The sequence below is a fragment of the Ictalurus furcatus genome, chromosome 15 (genome assembly GCF_023375685.1).
Source record: "Ictalurus furcatus strain D&B chromosome 15, Billie_1.0, whole genome shotgun sequence".
Classification (NCBI taxonomy): Eukaryota; Metazoa; Chordata; class Actinopteri; order Siluriformes; family Ictaluridae; genus Ictalurus; species Ictalurus furcatus.
Window position 1 is genome coordinate 17,142,089 of NC_071269.1, and position 20,762 is coordinate 17,162,850.

Here is a 20,762-nt window from a genome sequence, read left to right on the forward strand (position 1 = left end):
TTCCAGTAGTGTCTGGCAAACTGAAGAATCTTGAGTTTGTTTTTGGATGAGAGTAGAAGCTTTTTTCTTGAAACCCTTCCAAACAACTTGTGGTGATGTAGGTGACTTTGGATTGTAGTTTTGGAGATTTTCTGACCCCAAGACACAACTAACTTCTGCAATTCTCCAGCTGTGATCCTTGGAGATTTTTTGGCCACTCGAACCATCCTCGTCACAGTGCGTTGAGACAATATAGACACACGTCCAATTCCAAGTTGATTCATAACATTTCCAGATGACTGGAACTTCTTAATTATTATCCTGATGGTGGAAATGATTGGTGAAAATTTTCTTATAGCCACTTCCCATTTTGTGAAGTTTAACAACCTTTTGCTGCACATCACAGCTATATTCCTTGGTCTTACCCATTGTGATGAATGACTAAGGGAATTTGGCCTATATTTATACCCCTGTGAAATAGGAAGTCATGGTTGAACAATTTTCTGTTCCTAGTCACCCAGGTGTACTAAACAAATTTTAAATATCAATGGGAATATACTTCAAATATATTTTTTTCATATGAATTCATAGGGGTGCCAATAATTGTTGCACACCTATATTTAACAAAGATATTATTTTTATAAACCTGTGTTCTGTTTGCAATTATTTAATATCCATGAGCGCAGAGTATTTTTGTGAATTTATTAAACAAAATATCAAAAGTTTGAACAATAAGGTAAATTTTTCACAGCCTTCTTTGCTCATATTTACCAAGGGTGCCAATATTAGTGGAGGGCACTGTACGTGAATTTCCCTGTTTCTAGCTTTTAACCAAACAGTTCGCTGCGGCAAAAGTAAACGAGCAAATGGTGGCGCAGGAGGTCTCAAGAGTGCATTTTTTGTTGTAAAGAAACAAACATTTATGCCAAATATTTTGCCATTTTGGGCTTGGCCCATTATTTTTGTCAAGAAGAATATGTTCAAAATCTACTTGAAAGACTTCTTGGTAGAGTGGAGGCTCTCCAATGCAATTTGTCCCATTTTTGTGCCATTTGTACAATGTTAAGCATACGTACACTGAAATGCTTTTGGTGAGGCTCAGGTAAATTGCTTACATGATTACATGTAAGCAATTAACACCATTAACATAAGGCACAGAATATATAAACGCACATACAATGCAAGAGCATGTAGAAATAGGATCAAAATAGAATTAAGTAAGTACAGCAAGCATAAAGAAAATATAATACAAGTCAAGGAAAGAGAAAGAGGGAAAAAAACTGAGTTGTAAACAAAGCATTGCACTGTCCTAAAGTAAGGTATAAAGTGACAATGGACTCAGCAGATATAAGGTGTAACGTGATGAGGTGACAAGGATGTCTCAGTTATCACATGATGTTTATCTGAAAGGACACATGAATAAAATATTATTTCTAGTTTAGCCTGGGTTACATCAATAACAGACTAGTTGCGTAAATATTTGTGAATTATTCAAAATATTTGCGAATGACCCTTTTGTAGCCTGTCTAAACACAGTGTGACTGTGTTCTTATCTGCTATAAGTGTCATTACTTCCTGGAAAGTCCATTTTCAATTAAGAATGATAAGACATCTGTTTATTAAGCTGGGTTCTTACATATTTACATTTAGTACGTTGTTCTTAAAGTTCTCTAACTATCCACCAGTTAGCATGTGAAAAACCTGGGGAAAAAATTGGCTAAAAAATGACCTATCATCATGCACTGCCTTGTTGATACCCTTGATATTTTATCAGTGGATTTATATGAACATGCCATGCTATTTAAGGACATTAACTTTTTATTCGAAAGGATATGACTAAATGTCAGACAAGAGCAGGCTTGCCTTCTGTACTGTAAAGAGTCACTCTGACATGCATTCAGTGGAATTTTGTTTATTGAGAACACCCACATATAACATATAATACTCAGTGGCTGTGGAAATTGCGCAACAAATTTCAAAATTCCTTTATAGCACATATGAATACACAACATCTTAGAGATTGCAGAGCAGCGCAATAAAGAATTTCTCTAAATATTATAATGAAATGCTATGTTCAAACCAATATAATATCGGAAATGTGCTTCACAGATATTGTGGGGAAATATTTACAGTATTGGCAGATTACTGCATTAAGGGTCTTATTGTATAGGTACAGCAGCTGTGCTGTGACTATACTAAAATAATACATTAAAACATACAGTTTTAATACAACTATAAAACTAGACACCAAAAGCATTTGCCTGATTTTTTTTAAAGGATAACTTGAAATAATTTAGTAAAGCAGGGTAAGGGCAACACGTTTAAACCAGAGGTAAAGCTAGGCAATGCTATAGCTAACTTTTACTAATATTTTAAATAGATAACCAATACAGATTTATTGTTTTGTTTTGTTTTTTCCTGTGATATTCAGGTCTATGACTCAATTTTTTCAATATGTTCTAATGTTGAACATTAATATCAGTATCTTTTTGTGTAATCTTTCAGTGTAGCAGTTTTTTATTGTATAATTTGATATGTTATACTTGTTGTAATGAACTGGACTCAGGAGATGATTTAGGATCCATATGCAGGAAGGTTTATTGGCAGTACCAATACCCAATCCAACATAGTAGCAGACAATGGTCAAAACACAATCAGGCATCACACAACAGAACCAGAGGATAATCCAAAAAGTAATAGAAAGGAATAGGCAAAGGGCTCAGAACAAGTGCCAAATCTTTGCAATGAGCTACTCAAAAGAGTGAGCTTACAGTACAGTGAGGGAAAAAAGTATTTGATCCCCTGTTGATTTTGTACGTTTGCCCACTGACAAAGAAAAGATCAGTCTATAATTTTAATGGTAGTTTTATTTGAACAGTGAGAGTCAGAATAACAGCAAAAAAATCCAGAAAGACGCATGTCAAAAATGTTATAAATTGATTTGCATTTTAATGAGGGAAATATGTATTTGACCCCTCTGCAAAACATGACTTAGTACTTGGTGGCAAAACCCTTGTTGGCAATCACAGAAGTCAGACGTTTCTTGTAGTTGGCCACCAGGTTTGCACACATCTCAGGAGGGATTTTGTCCCACTCCTCTTTGCAGATCTTCTCCAAGTCATTAAGGTTTCGAGGCTGACGTTTGGCAACTCGAAGCTTCAGCTCCCTCCACAGATTTTCTATGGGATTACGGTCTGGAGACTGGCTAGGCCACTCCAGGACCTTAATGTGCTTCTTCTTGAGCCACTCCTTTGTTGCCTTGGCCGTGTGTTTTGGGTCATTGTCATGCTGGAATACCCATCCACGACCCATTTTCAATGCCATGGCTGAGGGAAGGAGGTTCTCACCCAAGATTTGACGGTACATGGCCCCGTCCATCGTCCCTTTGATGCAGTGAAGTTGTCCTGTCCCCTTAGCAGAAAAACACCCCCAAAGCATAATGTTTCCACCTCCATGTTTGACGGTGGGGATGGTGTTCTTGGGGTCATAGGCAGCATTCCTCCTCCTCCAAACACGGCGAGTTGAGTTGATGCCAAAGAGCTCCATTTTGGTCTCATCTGACCTCAATGCTTTCACCCAGTTGTCCTCAGAATCATTCAGATGTTCATTGGCAAACTTCAGACGGGGACCTTGCGGGCGCTGCAGGATTTCAGTCCTTCACGGCGTAGTGCGTTACCAATTGTTTTCTTGGTGACTATGGTCCCAGCTGCCTTGAGATCATTGACAAGATCCTCCCGTGTAGTTCTGGGCTGATTCCTCACTGTTCTCATGATCATTGCAACTCCACGAGGTGAGATCTTGCATGGAGCCCCAGGCCGAGGGAGATTGACAGTTCTTTTGTTTCTTCCATTTGCAAATAATTGCACCAACTGTTGTCACCTTCTCACCAAGCTGCTTGGCAATGGACTTGTAGCCCATTCCAGACTTGTGTAGGTCTACAATCTTGTCCCTGACATCCTTGGAGAGCTCTTTGGTCTTGGCCATGGTGGAGAGTTTGGAATCTGATTGATTGATTGCTTCTGTGGACAGGTGTCTTTTATACAGGTAACGAGCTGAGATTAGGAGCGTTCCCTTTAAGAGTGTGCTCCTAATCTCAGCTCGTTACCTGTATAAAAGACACCTGGGAGCCAGAAATCTTTCTGACTGAGAGGGGGTCAAATACTTATTTCCCTCATTAAAATGCAAATCAATTTATAACATTTATGGCATGCGTTTTTCTGGATTTTCGTGTTGTTATTCTGTCTCTCACTGTTCAAATAAACCTACCATTAAAATTATAGACTGATCATTTCTTTGTCAGTGGGCAAACATACAAAATCAGCAGGGGATCAAATACTTCTTTCCCTCACTGTATATACATGAAATGATGAAGGGAAGAGATCACACTAGAACCCATTAGAGTGCATCCTCTACTGGTAGAGAAGGGTAATATCATGAGCTGGTGAAACAGAATCTGTTACTCATGAAAAACATGGTTTGTGCTAAACCGGGATAGCCTGAGTTAAATAACATGTGAACCCAGTGTGAGTTGATTTCTCATAGACTCACACAGGCAAAAAGTTTTGTTTGGTAGATATTCAGGTGGCATGTGCCCTTCTCTCTGGGTCACAGCAAATTGGCCCAGCAAGCCAAAATCAAAAACCAGTGGTAATATTCCTTTGAAAATATTCTGATTGCTAGATTGAAGACTTACATATCTATTTATAACTTTTGATTCATTTTGGGGCCCTTTTTGTCCCAGGACCCTTGGCTACAGCCCAGGTTAGCCTGTGCACAAGTCTGGTACCGGATGTGGAGGATTATCCTAGGGTTGTGAATACGCCCCATGCTATTCTCTGAGTCATTTAGCTCCAATACAAATGGCAGTGTGTGTGTGTGTGTGTGTGTGTGTGTGTGTGTGGAGGAGGAGGGGAGTATGTGATTTGAAGTGGTTCATCTACTTACAGTGGACTTTTTATGTGGTTTGAAGTGATTTATTTATTTACAGTGGACTTCATTTACAAAGGCTTGGAATACTGAGGGGGCATTGTGCGGACCATAGGACATTATTAAGTATCCATAGTGACCAGAAGCTGTGATAAAATTAAAATGAAAATTTTATTGGTCACACACAGCAGGGGACTCAGGACACAACCCTGGAGAGCTCCATTGCTGAGGGTGAGGGAGGGTGAGACATGTGTGCCCACCCTTATTGCTTGTGTTCTGCCTGTCAGGAAGTTAGAGCACCACAGATACAGGGACAGGCTATGTCCCAGGCCCTCCAACTTGTTGGTGATTTTGCAGGGGATTATAGTGTTAAATGCTACGCTGTAGTCAACAAACAGCATTTTAACATAATTTCCTTTCCTGGTGGACAGATGGCTCAGGGTTGTGTATAGGAGGTGTATGATGGCATCATCGGTTGAGCGATTGGGACGGTATGCAAATTGTAATGGGTCCAGAGTGTTGGGTAATGAAGGGGTGATGAAGTCTCTGACTAGTCTTTCAAAGCACTTCATCACAACTGAGGTCAGGGCTACTGGGCGATGGGGCAGGTGGGCTGGGATTTCTATGGTTATTTCTATGGACTCATTTCACAAGGATGATAGGGAGTTTGAGCTGTTGTTTGAGTTGTCTTCATCCGTGAAGTTACCAACTGCCCCAGAATCTATGAGAGCTGCATAATAATGGGGGGGGGATACTTCACAGAAATAAAACTGGTAAAGTGCACTTTGTTGTCTCTAAGCATGGGGTGATGGACATGTTCATGTGGGTCATGGGGAAGTTTTGAGGGCAAATTGGCCATTCAGAGAGATAATGCACTAGCCCCATCACCCCAAACCAAAATACAGTGCCAATTTTAGTGGAGAGCACTGTAGTAAGTGCAGTTGTGTTGTCTTCTGAGTTTTTTTCCTTTCTCACGCTCACATTCACATTGCATCCTGACATTCACCTCACACCTCCAGGGTTGGGGGTTTGATTCCTGCCATGGCCCTGAGTGTGCGGAGTTTGCATGTTCTCCCTGTGCTGTGGGGTTTTCCTCTGGGTACGCCGGTTTCCTCCACCAGTGCAAAGACATGCATGGTAGATTGATTGGCATGTCCAAAGTGTCCGCAGTGTAGGAATGGATGTGTGAATATGTATGTGATTGTGCACTGCGATGGATTGGCACCCCATCCAGGGTGTATCAGGGTGTGGCTTGTACACCATGTTCCCTGGGATAGTCTCCAGGTTCCCCACGACCCTATAGGATAAGTGGTATAGAAAATGGATGGATGATACATTGAGGTTTTGGCAGTACATACCACCAGCTGAATGAATCCATTAAGGGACATTAGTTCATTATTGCATGCTAGGTCAATTTGAAGGCTCCCTTTGAGTCCTCAAAAGAAAATAGTTACATCTCTCTTTGAAACATATTGACCAAACACCTCCAAGAATGCTGGATGAAACTGTAGGAATGAGTGTCATAGTGACTCTTGGGTATGGCAAAGAGCTGTGATCCAATGGAGCCCTCTTCTAGTGAGTAGTGATATTACAAATGTTATCTTATAGTTAGCTCAGGAGTAGAATGAAGGGAGTGCTGGTGAAAAGAAGAGAGTATTGCATTAGGGAATCTTTGCATTTGCCCAGGGACACTTTATACATTTCAGGAAGGGTTATTCAAGCTTTGGGCCCATTGATTTCAGGGTTAACTGCTTGCACTCTCTGACTCATATCTGCATCTGGAATTTAAGAGGGTGCAGTATTATCTGAACAGACACTGATCAACTTCTCAGTTGCGCGGAAACATGCTGTGGCTGTGAAGCTTCTTGTTGTTGGGCCTTGAGAGGTGAATGCAGAGTTTAATTCCTGAACCTCTGCAAAATCCACATGAACAGACGAAGTCTGTAATACACTGGACTAAGGAGAAGGTTTAGGATCCATACACAGGAAGGCTTAATTGGCAGAACCAATACACAATCATAGAGCAGGCAAGGGACAAAACATAATCAAACATCAAAAGACAGATCCTGAGGTTAATCCAAAGAGTAGTTACATGAAAAGGCAAAGGGTCCAGATATATTCAAGGCTAACAGGCATCACCAAGGCTCAGAGCTTATTCAACTAGACAACTGGCAAGACTTTGCAAAGAACTAATGAAAATCATGAGCTTATATATGTGAAATGAGGAAGGAAATTGGGGTCAGATGTCAAGCTCAGTAGCATGACCTCTGCTGGTGGGGAAGGGTATAGTCCTGAGCTGGGGTTATACTTGAATACTTCTGGTCTATTCTGTTTTATTTCATTATCTATTGTTAGTAACTTTTCTTTTTTTTCTTTTTACATAAACATTTAAAATTCATTTATATTACAGAATAATAAAAACTGAAGTGAACTGATTGCTTTAAACAGATTTTGCAGATCCTTTTGTTATGGTTTTATATAATATAGGTGCTATATTTTAAGATATAGTATATTTTGCGATGAAAAATGAAAGAACAGTAAGTTTAAAGTGTACATACAGGTGCATCTCAAAAAAATTAGAATATTGTGGAAAAATATTTTTTTTTTCCGTTATGTAATTCAAAAAGTGGAACTTTCATATATTCTAGATTCATTACACATAAAGTGAAATATTTAAAGTCTGTTTAGTTTTAATCTTGATGACTACGGCTTACAGCTCATGGAAATCAAAAATCCAGTATTTCAAAATATTAGAATAAAGAATTTATAATACAGAAATGTCGACCTTCTGAAAAGTATGTTAATTTATGCACTCAGTACTTAGTCGGGGCTTTAATCCTTTTGCAGGAATTTCTGCATCAATGGGGCATGGCACGGTGGCAATCAGCCTGTGGCACTGCTGAGGTGTTATGGAAGCCCAGGTTGCTTTGATAGCGGCATTCAGGTCGTCTGTATTGTTGAGTCTGGAGTCTCTCATAGATTCTTTATGGGGTTCAGGTCAGGAGAGTTGGCCTGCCAATCAAGCACAGTAATACCATGGTCAGCAAACCAGTTACTAGTAGTTTTGGCACTGTGGACAGGTGCCAAGTCCTGCTGGAAAAGGAAATCAGCATCTCCATAAAGCTTGTCAACAGATGGAAGCATGAAGTGCTCTAAAATATCCTGGTAGGCACTACATTGATTCTTGACTTGAGAAAACACAGTGGACCAACATCAGCAGATGACATGGCTCCCTAAATCATCACTGACTGTGGAAACTTCACACTGGACCTCAAGCAACTTGGATTCTGTGCCTCTCCACTCTTCCTCCAGACTCTGAGACCTTGATTTCGAAATGAACTGCAACATTTACTTTCATCTGAAAATTGATTGTGGTTGTGTGTACTGAACCAGACTGATAGATTAAAGGCTCAGTGAACCTATGCATGTGTTTTGAGTTAATGAGCTGATTAGAGCTCTTCTCAGGGCAACATTTCTGTATTATAAATTCTTTATTCTAATATTTTGAGATACTGGACTTTTTATTTCCTTGTGCTGTAAGCTGTAATCATCAAGATTAAAACAAAACAAAGTTTGAAATATTTCACTGTGTGTAATTAAGTGTAATTAATCTAGAATATATGAAAGTTCCACTTTTTGAATTAAATTACGGGGAAAATATGAACTTTTCCACGATATTCTAATTTTTTTAGATGCACCTGTAATCAAGCAAGCAGGAAAATGCTGGAAGGAACTACCACAAGTAATGCTGTTCTTCTATTAGACACCAGGTGTCGTAGTTACAGAGTCATTCTCTCTCAAGGTCAAACACTGATTCACACACACTGCGTCAGTGGCGGCCATAGGCGATGCTTGGTTTTGCACAGCATCACTAAAGCATGCACAGAACACACTCACGAGTCTGTTATCCAAAAGATGCCGTTGTGTATGAGGATACAAGACTGGAAAGATTGTGTTTCTGAAACAATAATGATTTATTTGGACTCCAGTTTTTAAAATGTGGAAGATGAGTGTATAGTCGTATTAATTCGTATGAATAATTGTCATGATTTATTAGTGAGTCAAATGCCTTTTATTTAATAATTAGAGATTATATTTGTCTACAAACATTATTATTGTTTAACATCCCCTTTTAAATATATATATATGTGTGTGTGTGTGTGTGTGTGTGTGTGTGTGTGTACTCGCAATCCAAATCAAATGCAGGTAGAATTAAACCTTATTATATACAGTTCATATGGTTGGAAAATTCCTCATGGTTCTGGAGCCGGATGCACTGACTAACCCCATGTGACGCATTCAGTCTGTAGCTGATGCTCGGCACGTAGGCTGCTGGGAAACGCCTACATCAGACACCTAATATGAAAACTGATTTGATTGAATTCCCCTACAAAAAATGCTTTGTATCAACGTTTATCTAGTTATTCGGTTAAATTGAACCACCAAGACCCTCTGTTTCCTTAATATACCTAATGATGATGAAAGTTGTGATTGATGGGAACGTGCGCTTGTTCATGCACGAGCGTGCCACGTGGTGCCAATTTAGCCAATCACGCGCTGCTTCCTGATTCCCCCCACTCCCCTTCAGGGTTATCACTGCGCAGCTCTGTGACTGTTCGCCTTCTCTGCTTCTGCTGCGGAGAGTGAAGTGACCAGACTGCTGTCCTTGCACACAGTTAGCTAGCTAGGTGAGGTCAAATTTAAACATATTCCTACAAACACTGCTGTTTTTCTAATGTTCCCGTCGAGGTTGAACCGAGGCAGGTTAGATTGGACAGGTTTAACCTTCGTGACAGGATGTTTGAAGATGTTTAGCACGCTAGCTATCAAAGTTATCCAGAATGTTAATATTAATTTAACGTTGAGCTAGCTACAGTTGTGATTTTAATCCTGCAGTAGAGTTAAAGTTAGACTTGTATGTGATGGTATGTGCTATTTTAGGGCGCATGTCGGTTTATGGCCGCTCTCGGAGGAGGAGTGAGGCTTCAGCTGCGCTTGTCATGAAGTGACTGATTTTTGCTGTTTTTTTTTTCTTCTTCTTTACCCTTGAAATAAAAACCGGTAGAGCTGGATTGTAAATGTCGGTCTTCATGTTGAGTGTTGGGTCTGTGTCGACGACAGAAGCGTATTTTGCCTTGCAACTCAAGCGGCCTAACTTTTCCAATCCGTTATCTACTTGTACTAAACGCTTTAATAAAAAAAAAAAAAGTAACCGACGATGACGTCAGAACCTGACCGTTGAGCCTGGGTTAGCATGTAAATTACACTGCTTTCTCTGCTGGTTTTGTGACCGTCACCTGTTGAGTTTTGCGTGTGGAACACTCGTTTAATATCATGCCTGTCATGTTAAACAGGAAGAAATGAACTCCAGGAAGTCTGTTTTATTTCCTTTTGCCTGTGTCCTGTATGTAATTTCACTGTTAATGCTATAAACGTTTACTTGTCAGTGCAGCGCGCATGTGCTGCTGTCCATCTTGTCTGTGGACTCAGCCTGGTGTTTTGTGGCCAATGGCAAGTTTTCACTGACATTTAAGGCTACAAGATTTTCTATTGGTCCAACTAAAGCGCATGTACTTACTGTGAATGTATTTGTTGTCCCTTAAGTGGTATGTTTTCATTAAAAAATAAAGTTAACAAGGTCTTCCTTTACTATGATTCTGTAGTGTGATGTGACTGAAGTATGTGTCATTTAAGTATGAAAATCTGCTTGTAGTGTAACTTTGCTGTGTGTATTGCTTTAGTATAGCTTTATTTTTCTGATCTGTGAGCTCTAGTTGTGAATTTGGTGTGAATTTGGTATGAATTCTTCTGAAAGTGGAAAGTTAGTAATCCTGTTGCTGGTGATGCACAATTTGGCACAGTTCTTGGAAATTCATGCTCCAGATCACTAAGGTTTGTGTCTTTTTATTTAGAGTTTAAATAATGCAGTGTTGATCAATGCAGATCAGTTCAGCATGCTGTTATTTGTGAATTGATGCTGGTTTGGTGTCCATCTGCATATAGTCTTGTGGAGATCCATTACTGCGCTGGATGATGGTGGATGATTTTACCAAATTACAACTCCAGGGTCTTTGGTTAGATCCTGAGTTTGTGTTCTCCTCACGGCCAAGTGGGTTTCCTCTGGGTTTTCCAGCTTCCTCCCATTGACCATGTTGGCAGTAGGTTGATTTGGCTTATACATGTAAATGTGTGTGCATGGTGCCCTTTGATGGACAGGCATCCCATCCAGGGTGTTTTCCCACCTCACACACACTGTTCCCAGGATAAGCTCCAGATCCAAGGTTTAATGAAAGTGAGTGAGAGATCCATGCCAGTTTGCTAAGCATTGGATGTCTTGCTGGAAGGGTCGAGTAGAGGCTCTGCAAATGACTCTTAACTTATGGTTTCCCCTTAAAAGAGCATTTGCATGCTGATGCAATACAGGAGAAGTGTAGCTTTATTCATTCAGTCCTGTGGTGACTGGTGGGTTTTTTTTTGTTTTTTTTTTTTACACAGAATGAATCACGTTTGTGCTTTCAGGGGTTCCCCCCCTAAGACCTTCTTCCAGAATTGTCTTGCATGTAAAAAGTAATTCATCACGTGTTGCACTTCTTTAAGTTATCGTTGTGAATTGTGTGCTGCAATGGGGATTTTATTTCCCTAATTTTTTTACTTATTCCCCCCTTCCCTCCCCAGATCCTGCAACATGTCTATCCTGAAGATCCATGCTCGTGAGATTTTCGACTCTCGTGGAAACCCCACAGTTGAGGTTGATCTCTACACTAAGAAAGGTAATGGTTTCCATTACTTTTGTCATGTTTGCAGAAAGTTAGCTCATCCCAATATATAACACAGTATATACTCATTATTCATTCGGAGTGTTCCCTCAGACTCTGAATGATGGGGTGTCAGAACTTGCTAAGCAAAATGCGGTAAATACAGGCCGGGAGTTTCTGAATGAGTGCGCCATTGAGTTGCTTTCTCCATGATCAGTCTCCCATGAACTGTCCAGTAGACTAGAAAAAACAGCTCAAGTGGTAGATGAATATAAATAGTGGTTGTAATGTACAGGCTGGATTGCATCTCACTGTAAAATGAAATGGAAGTCACTGAGGTTAAGAGCATCTGTCAAGTGACTAAATGGAAATAAATACCACATAGCTGTGAGTAGTTGCCTTTTGCTTACTATACCTCGTGTATATACACCAAGAAATCATTTTGCAAAGTCCTTTAGACTTTGAACCACTATGCAGTTTTAAGTTTCCAGCTTTTTAATGCATGGTTCATAACAATGCAGCAGTTTAGCTCCTAACATATGACCTGATTGTTAATGAAGCTCAGTGAATAATGATTTGAATTTTGGGCCTCCAAGATAGCAAATGGTTCGGGTAGATTTCCAGAATGTACTGAGCTGAGGGACAGCCCCTCTCTGCAATCTGAGTGCAGCTTTAATCATCTGCACTCACAGCTATTTTTGGTAAGTTGCTGTAGTGTATACTGTAGCCTCACTCACACCAAGGTTTTCCAGTTTAATGCCATCAGAACTGTTTCCTAAATAAGTCCAACTCTGTCACACCTTATGTCAATATTTTTGCAGTAATCAAGCAAGGTTGAGGCAGTAGAAATATGCCAAGGGCCAGCATCTTGTTGTTCTCTGTACACTAGTTGTGGCACAGTCACCTTCATGGCCAGTGTATGGTAGCCCATTGAAAGTGTATGCAGTTGCACATCAGAAACTTTCATGCTGTAAGATTTTATTTATCTTTTTTATATGGGGGGCATGTGCTGCCAGAAACTGCAATGTCCTCTGACTGTGATGAGCTGCTCAAGTGTCTCACACACACCAGTGTTGTAGTCCGTAGGAATTCCAGAGTGATGTAAATGGAGCAAATTTGTCATGGATTTCTCACCTGTTGTCACTGTCCTCAAATCTCATGAATGATGCTGAATGCAGCTTAAAATATTGGCCTCCCACTGTGACTGCTGGACCAGAGAGATCTGAGTGGCGGACACCAAGCCGATGGAGAACTTCCATCACAGCTTTCATCTCCTTTTTCTCAACTTATTTCCATGTGGTTGGATCTCTACCTTTAGACACCATTATACATTCTAGCATACTGGTTAGTGTCATCAATGAAACATAAATGCATCACTTTCAGTCAGCACCAGTTTTGCCTTGCTACAAAGCCCTTCTTTGCTGTGACAAATATTATAAGCTCTTGTCTTGCTTGAAGGAGGGGTGGCTGACTTCCAAGATTAACAAGTCCGTTTTTGCTTGTGCATGTCTCATTTGTTGGGATTTGGAAGGGCTCCTTTTGAGCAGCTTGGTCCCCACCATCATCAGGGTCCTTGGTAGAGCTCATTTCCCTGGTGCATTCAGTGCCCGGCTCATATTCATGATCTGAATCATTTGCTACATTACTGGCAACTATGATTTATCATCAATCAACATTTTGTTCACTGATTGCATCAGATCCACCATCAAGCAGCTCTAAAATTTGATTACGTACTTGTTCTGCAGTAAGTCTTTGAGCCATGTCAAGTTTTGCAACGTTTTTCTGAGGTAATTACGATTGATCATGTCATCATTGTTTATCAAACATTGTTACCTTGAGGAATAAAGGTGAATTGCACTTAGATGTGAAATTCAATGTTGTACAGAAAAATATACTTGCACTATAATCTGTTAGCAACAGAAAGTTGATTTTCCTGTAACAGCATGCCTGGAAGTATTTTATTTCTTCTACCACAGCATTTTACCAACACTAACAAGTCCTCAAAAAATGACATGCAGTTTTTCAGTTTAGTTATATGTTGTGGAAAAACCATGAAACATGTCGGTTCCTGTTCTCACTTGTTGCAATAGCTATAAGCAGTCATTTCATCAACCTTTTTCTCTCAAGTTAAGACCAAAAGCTTGCAGGTTGTCATTGTTACCCTGTTTTTCTCGTGTTTTCTCTCTCCTTTTTGTTGCCGGCATTGGACAGCAGGTGATGGAGGAACGCACTGTCCATTGAGTAGTCTCTACAACTTCTAAGATGACTTTTCACAGAAAAATGCATGCCCTTTCAGTCCTGTTACTGAGTCGCAGGAAAGCACAAATCTTTGTCCTGAAGACTTTCAGGACATGTTTCAAAAACATGGCAGCAGCCTTTCTTTGTGGAGCATGCATATCTTAATGATGGTGTTATTGAATCTCTTGTCTGCAGTATGTGAGTGGGTAGGGTTATGGGAAGCCCCTTATGTTGATGTCATAGAAAGCCGTTCCAGTGGTAGAGGGGAATTCTTGGGAAGTGAGTTGCCTTGGCTGGTGGGCTGTATGTGTTGATGTCACTGTAACTGAAACTATGTAAATTAAATGTGGTAATCTGTTGCTTTTCCCCAAGGTCTCTTCAGAGCTGCAGTGCCCAGCGGTGCTTCCACTGGCATCTATGAGGCCCTTGAGCTTCGTGATGAGGACAAGACGCGCTATCTGGGCAAAGGTGCGGTTAGAGTTTGTTGCAAAATGACTGACTACTCTTGATCTTTGACTCTTTAAGATTTGTTGGAGAAAATTGTATTTTGATGACACTTGGTTTACAAAAGCATGTACTGTCTAAACCCAGGGGTTCTCAAATATTTAGCATCAGGACCTCTTTACCTGTTAATCATGGACTCAATCAGTACAGAATTGTTCTTGCAATTAGACACATTATTAAATTAGGCTTAAATGTGTACTGTAACATTTTTGGCTAATCATTCGAGCCAGAGAATTTTTCTATTTTCCACTCATAGAACTAATAGAAAGCTTTTACACTTGAGCCCCCAGACCTCACCATGAGTCTAACCATTTAAATGTATGCGTCCACAAAACCTTCGGTGTATAATTTTCTACAAGTTACTTTAATTATTGCCTTATTAATGCAGAACATCCGGCACCTTGCCAGTTTAGTTTAATTGTAAACAAGTCTGCTTTGCCTCAGCCACCCAAACATCACTTGTGTACTGTTTTAGATTCTTCCAGGTCTTCAGTAATGTAGATCTCATTGTGTACTCTGTTTCTTCCTGTTTTTTTTTTTTTTTGTCCGCCCCCCCCCCCCCCCCTCCCAACTCACCTGTTTTGACACGTTCCTTCTTCTTTGTCAGGGGTGAAAAGAGCTGTAAAATATGTAAATGAGTTCTTGGCCCCAGCTTTGTGTAACCAGGTAAATGAGTGTGTGCAGTAACTGAAGTTAGGGTCCTCTCAGGCGAGTGTACCAGAGCATGAGTTTGTTTTTGCAACTAACCGATCACAGAAGTCCTGAGAAACATCTGAAACTGTGTGCTAAAACTCCCTCACCTGAATGCTAATAAATAATTGGGGTTAACTTCAGGGCCTGTGATCTAATGTCTAACCGTGCCAACTCTGCATGTTCCCCTCCACTCGGGTCAGTGATTGTCTGCTTGTTCCTTGCAGGTGTCTCAAAAGCTGTTGAGCATATCAATAAAACAATTGCACCTGCCCTGGTTAGCCAGGTAGGAATATTTATTATTTGACTAATGCAACAATGTGTTATTGTAGATCATAAATTTTTTTTTTTTTTTTTTTTTTTTTTTTTTTTTTTTAAACTTGATTCAGATGATTTAGAATAGTAATTCAGCTTTGATTTAGTGATGTATAGACCAACAGAGGTTTCATGAGAGCCATTAATTTGCTCAGGACAAGTTATACCATTCATTCCAGAACTATTGGCACCCTTCATGAAATAAACCAAAAAAATGTAAAGTAAAATTAGCCTCAAGCATTTTTTAATTCGAAGTTTGTTTGTTTTTTGGTAGTGTACTTGTTCTGCTAAATATTGATACCAGTATAATTAAAATTTTGTGATTCCTGACCTAGAGAAAATGATGACTGTGTATTTTATACAGTTACTTTTGCTCACTTCCATGAAGTGTGCCAATAATTCTGAAAGGCATGGGATTTTTATTTATTTTAAACCGTTGTATGTTGTGAACCTGTTTAACATTGCACCAGCATTGTGCTGACTGCATGATATTTAACCCAGCCTCATAGCCTAACACTTGCTGCCATAAGGTTTACTATTACGACTGTCCTTTTGCTTTCAAACAGGATGTGTCCGTCTTGGAGCAGGAGAAGATTGACAAACTGATGCTTGATATGGATGGTACAGATAATAAATGTAAGCTAACCTCCCAAATGAATGTGTATCTATCCTCACTAGGAAATGTGGATTGTGCAAATTGTAACGATCACTTGTTTCACATAGCAATGTGTAGATGTACAGCTGAACAATGTAAACTTGCTGCTTTTTAATGTGTTCCTTTTGTAAATGTTCAGCTAAATTTGGTGCAAATGCCATCCTGGGTGTGTCCCTGGCTGTGTGCAAGGCTGGTGCTGCAGAGAAGGGCGTCCCACTCTACCGCCACATTGCTGACCTTGCTGGAAATCCAGAGGTCATCCTCCCAGTGCCTGTAAGCATGCATTGTGCTCATGTCGGTGTAATCTGGCCTCATTTTTTTTCCTTTGGCATGGTGTTTGAAAGTTCTGGCACACTAATAATAAAGTCCTTTTATATTCCCAAGGCCTTCAATGTTATCAACGGCGGTTCCCACGCTGGCAACAAGCTGGCCATGCAGGAGTTCATGATCCTCCCAGTTGGAGCAAGCAACTTCAAAGAGGCCATGCGCATCGGTGCTGAGGTCTACCACAACCTGAAGAATGTCATCAAGGAGAAATACGGCAAAGATGCCACCAATGTGGGAGATGAAGGTGGCTTTGCCCCCAACATCCTGGAGAACAAAGAAGGTGAGAGGACAGAGTGGCAGTTGGAGTTATTGTGCTTCCTTCTGCAAAAAGTCTGCAGTTACATTGTTTTTCTGCTTGTGCAAGCCATGATTATGAAATCTCAATTGGTGCAGAGATGCTGTTGCTCTGAAATTTTTATGGTCATACAAGTCCAGAGTAATGCCTCGTCTTCTCTTTCCATTGGGTCATATTAATACTTTTTTAACTTTATGTTGAACATCATAAAGGTCTGTTTCAAAATTAACAGTAAATTATGTAATAAGAATGTAGCAACACAAAAAAATCATAACTTTTAAACATGCTACAATCTAATGTGCCAGTTTTGTTGCACAGAAAGTTAGGAAAAGTGAACTTTTTCAATTCCAGTTCAGGTGCTAAGCAACAAAACCCAAAGCCTTTGTTCCACCCAGAATAATTATGGGGAATGAATGTTGCTTATTTGAAATTTTAGTTCAGGTTGTCAAAGCCTGGCAATAAGCTCCCTGACTGATTATTAGGTCCCTGATTAAATATGAATGACTGGAATATTCCACCTTATTCTCCTCCTTTGGACATGACATTTACATTTAGCAGTCGCTTTTATCCAATGCAACTTAGAAATGAGGGGGGAAAAATGACTACAAATACCATATTGTGTATATACAATATTTAATTGTGACTTCAGACTGCATTTATTTTTGGCTAGCACACAAACCATGGCTTTTGTTTTGTTTCTTGTTAATTTTATTGCTTTTGTATTAATTGAGTAGTGTTTGGGGCGGGGGGTGTTACAAGTTTGCTAGATCAGGTCAGAAAGGTCCCTGCACACTTCCACCCATAGCTGTTCCCATGTCATGTCCACACGCATGCAAGGCATAGTTTAAACCTGGGCCCTAATTTTAGAACTTTAGTACTGTAACTGGAAATTCCTTCTTTAAGTAGCAGCAGCACAGGGTTTCTGATTTCAGACCAGGCATCTGCCACAGTCGGACACCTACAGTGAGACCTCGGCTATTAAACCCTGCTGTCTCCAGACACATAGGTTTATTGTTGGGTTCTGTTAGTCGGTGCATCTGCAGAATTTCACTGTTGGTGTGTAAGAACTTTCTTCTTTTTTTAGAAGCTGTTACATTAAAGGAAAATTTCTTAATGCAGAAATTGCGAAAGAGCTGAAAAGCAGAAGAATGCACCCATGATTGTTTTATCAGCCATTTATAAACTTGAATCGATTTTAATTCTGTATTTCTCCCCTAGCACTTGAGCTGCTGAAGAATGCCATCAGCAAGGCTGGCTACACTGACAAGATTGTGATTGGCATGGATGTTGCAGCATCTGAATTTTACAAAGGTGGCAAATATGACCTGGACTTCAAGTCACCCGACAATCCCAGCCGTTACATCAGCCATGACCAGCTGGCTGACCTTTATAAGAGCTTTGTGAAGGATTATCCTGGTCAGTTTCTTTTAAGGATTTGTCCAAGAGTTTTTACATCATTTAAGCTGTTTGCTGAAAGCTTCAGCTATTATACGGTATTGATCTGATCTTGTAATGTGTAACACGATGTGTTGCAAATGTGGCAGCTCCTTTATACACTACTATAGCTACTTTAGTGTGAGGGCAGATATGCTTGATCACAATAGTCCAAATAAATAAATTTTTTTTGTAGTTATGGACATTAGTCAGTGTACACTTTGGACTTAAAAACAAACTGATGATACAGCTGTAGTGTTGCATTTAATGGGTTAATTTTAGTAGGATAAACCCAGAAGCCATCAACTGAGCCATGATAATGCACTCTGTGATGTACGTGCCTCTGAGCACACAGCCCCCATTTAAAGTGGCCTTGGAGCTTACAGAGGTTCTGTGCAATTTATATTTAACGGATGACTGCATTTTTAATCCATGCTTGATATAAAAGCTAATGCAAGCTTATTGATGGGTTGTGGTTTGTTTTTATGTCTGCTGATCTTGCTATTCCAATAGCCCTTTTTTCATAACTATTTCAGACCATGCTTAGGCAGTTGGTGCTTTGCCCCCCTGCCCCCCCCCTTCCTGTTTCCCCTCTAACCACATAGCTGGGTTTGTTCCCTTTAGTTGTCTCTATTGAGGATCCCTTTGACCAGGATGACTGGGAAGCCTGGTCCAAGTTCACCGCCAGCACCAGCATCCAGGTGGTGGGTGACGATCTGACTGTGACCAACCCCAAACGCATTGCTAAGGCTGTATCAGAAAAGGCCTGCAACTGCCTGCTGCTGAAGGTCAACCAGATTGGCTCTGTCACAGAGTCCCTCCAGGCGTGAGTGACCACACACACTGATGGCTTTCAGTATTGAGCTTTTCATCAGCTGGCATGCAACACACTGCACATACTGGAATGTTTGTTTGCTATAACATGTTCTCATCTTTCCTGCCATCATGTAGCTGCAAGCTGGCTCAGTCCAGTGGTTGGGGTGTGATGGTGAGCCACCGCTCTGGAGAGACTGAGGACACCTTCATTGCTGATTTGGTGGTTGGCCTCTGCACTGGCCAGGTGAGTGTGTGACTACAATAAATCCATGTATTCATTTAATGAAAACCAAGAATAACCTAATTTGTCTTTTGTGTGCCTTAATTTAGATCAAGACTGGTGCCCCTTGCAGATCTGAGCGTCTAGCCAAGTACAATCAGCTGCTCAGGTACAATCGTTATAACACTAGATCACACAGCATGTACTTCATGTATAACAAATACTCCAGAATTTTAAATTGAACATGCATTTGTAGCTTGAGAGTTGACCACAGTTTTGACACGTTGCTGAGAGTCTGTAATGGGGGGTGAAAAAATACAAAGCCTAAGGGCACTATTGACTTCCCTCAAACATTTAATCCATGAGTATCTAAGCAACCATTAAATCACTTGGGATGAGACAAGACGTGAGCTGTAATTCCCATCTCTGACAGTGGGAATAACACTTTATACAGATTTTGCTTTTAATTTACAGCTACCTTTGATTGGGGGTATTATAAAAATACCAGCTTCACATAAATATTTCACTGAAAATATTTTCTGTAGATGGTCCACACATGCTTTTGATAAGTGGATAGTGACTAGGTTAAAATGGTGCGTGTGAACTTTATTCTGACCTGGTGGAAGGTTTTGTTTATAGATTAGTGATGAATCCTTCTCTCTGTAGGATTGAAGAGGAGCTTGGAGACAAGGCCCGCTTTGCTGGCAAGAACTTCAGGAAGCCCATCTGAAGAGCAGGCCTTTCTCAGTCCACTGCTTACCACAGTTGCACTCCCACACATTAAGCCACGTTATCATTTTCTAGAGTGAAAGAGCTGGAAAGGCGTTGAAATTCAAGGTCCAATCTGTAGGCTAAGGCATCTGTTTCTGTGCCAACTGATCAGCCATCTTCCTATGCTTTGGCACCCAAATAGCACTGGTCCTTTAAATTATATCTGTATTGTGAGATGCTTCTTGTGTGTTGTACTAAGTCTGGTCTTCTCTTACTTTAGAGTCAAGTGCACTGTGTAGTGTAACTTATGTTCATAGTGTTGCTGTAGTGCTACTGTAAAGCGTGGCATAACAAATAAACTTGTGGAAGTGTTACTGAGTCAGTGTAACGTGTTGGCGTGTTTTTTTTTTTGTTTGTTTGTTTGTTTCTGTTTTTTTTTTTTTTTTGTTTAAGTTTTCTGCTTGGCTACATAAACCTCTTCATAGATTATCTATTTGACCAATGGTGGAGAACCCGTGAGTTGAAAGGATTGTTGGGCAGGAACATGAGTAGAGTGGAAGAGAATACCTCCTTGGTGTGAGTCTGGTAATAAGAGATGCCCTCCTGCCCCAGGCAATGATGCATGAGAAACAAGTAACAAGATAACCAGACAGCATAGCAACCCTAGCATGGTATCTGATCTGTACTATTGCTTTATACTTGTGTGCTTAATCCCTCGTATTTTCATTTATGTTTGTAAGAAACAACTGACCATTTCTGTTCTCGGGTGTCTTTTACTTTTGTTATAGTTGGTCTAAGCAAGAAGTAATTTTGCTAAGTTTCACTATAACCAGTGTTGAGCTTGAAAAACCAAGGATAGATTGTGATAACCTGTGCAGGGACTGCTGTACAGGTCTG

At 40.2% G+C, this 20,762-nt stretch overlaps 1 protein-coding gene across 2 annotated transcripts; it reads left to right on the forward strand.

The window, feature by feature from the left end:
- Positions 1 to 9,469: 9,469 nt before the first annotated feature.
- Positions 9,470 to 20,243, forward strand: eno1a (enolase 1a, (alpha)). Of its 2 annotated transcripts, none has more exons than XM_053643707.1 (12): positions 9,470 to 9,593; positions 11,581 to 11,675; positions 14,271 to 14,366; positions 15,010 to 15,068; positions 15,974 to 16,043; positions 16,202 to 16,335; positions 16,447 to 16,669; positions 17,903 to 18,100; positions 18,743 to 18,944; positions 19,070 to 19,178; positions 19,265 to 19,323; positions 19,821 to 20,243. In XM_053643707.1, the coding sequence occupies exons 2-12, from the start codon at positions 11,591 to 11,593 to the stop codon at positions 19,882 to 19,884; spliced, it is 1,299 nt and encodes a 432-aa protein (XP_053499682.1). In that variant the 5' UTR covers positions 9,470 to 9,593; positions 11,581 to 11,590; the 3' UTR covers positions 19,885 to 20,243. The 2 variants fall into 2 exon arrangements, with proteins under 2 accessions (XP_053499682.1, XP_053499681.1); XM_053643706.1 differs by lacking the exon at positions 15,010 to 15,068 and adding an exon at positions 15,320 to 15,378.
- The last annotated feature ends 519 nt before the right edge of the window (positions 20,244 to 20,762 follow it).

Excerpts from the sequence above, each read along its gene's own strand:
- eno1a (XM_053643707.1), top strand. The coding sequence starts at position 11,591 with ATGTCTATCCTGAAGATCCATGCTCGTGAGATTTTCGACTCTCGTGGA. Across the intron at positions 18,101-18,742 it reads CTTTGTGAAGGATTATCCTG|TTGTCTCTATTGAGGATCCC; the intron begins GTCAGTTTCTTT and ends TGTTCCCTTTAG. Across the intron at positions 19,179-19,264 it reads TTGGCCTCTGCACTGGCCAG|ATCAAGACTGGTGCCCCTTG; the intron begins GTGAGTGTGTGA and ends GCCTTAATTTAG.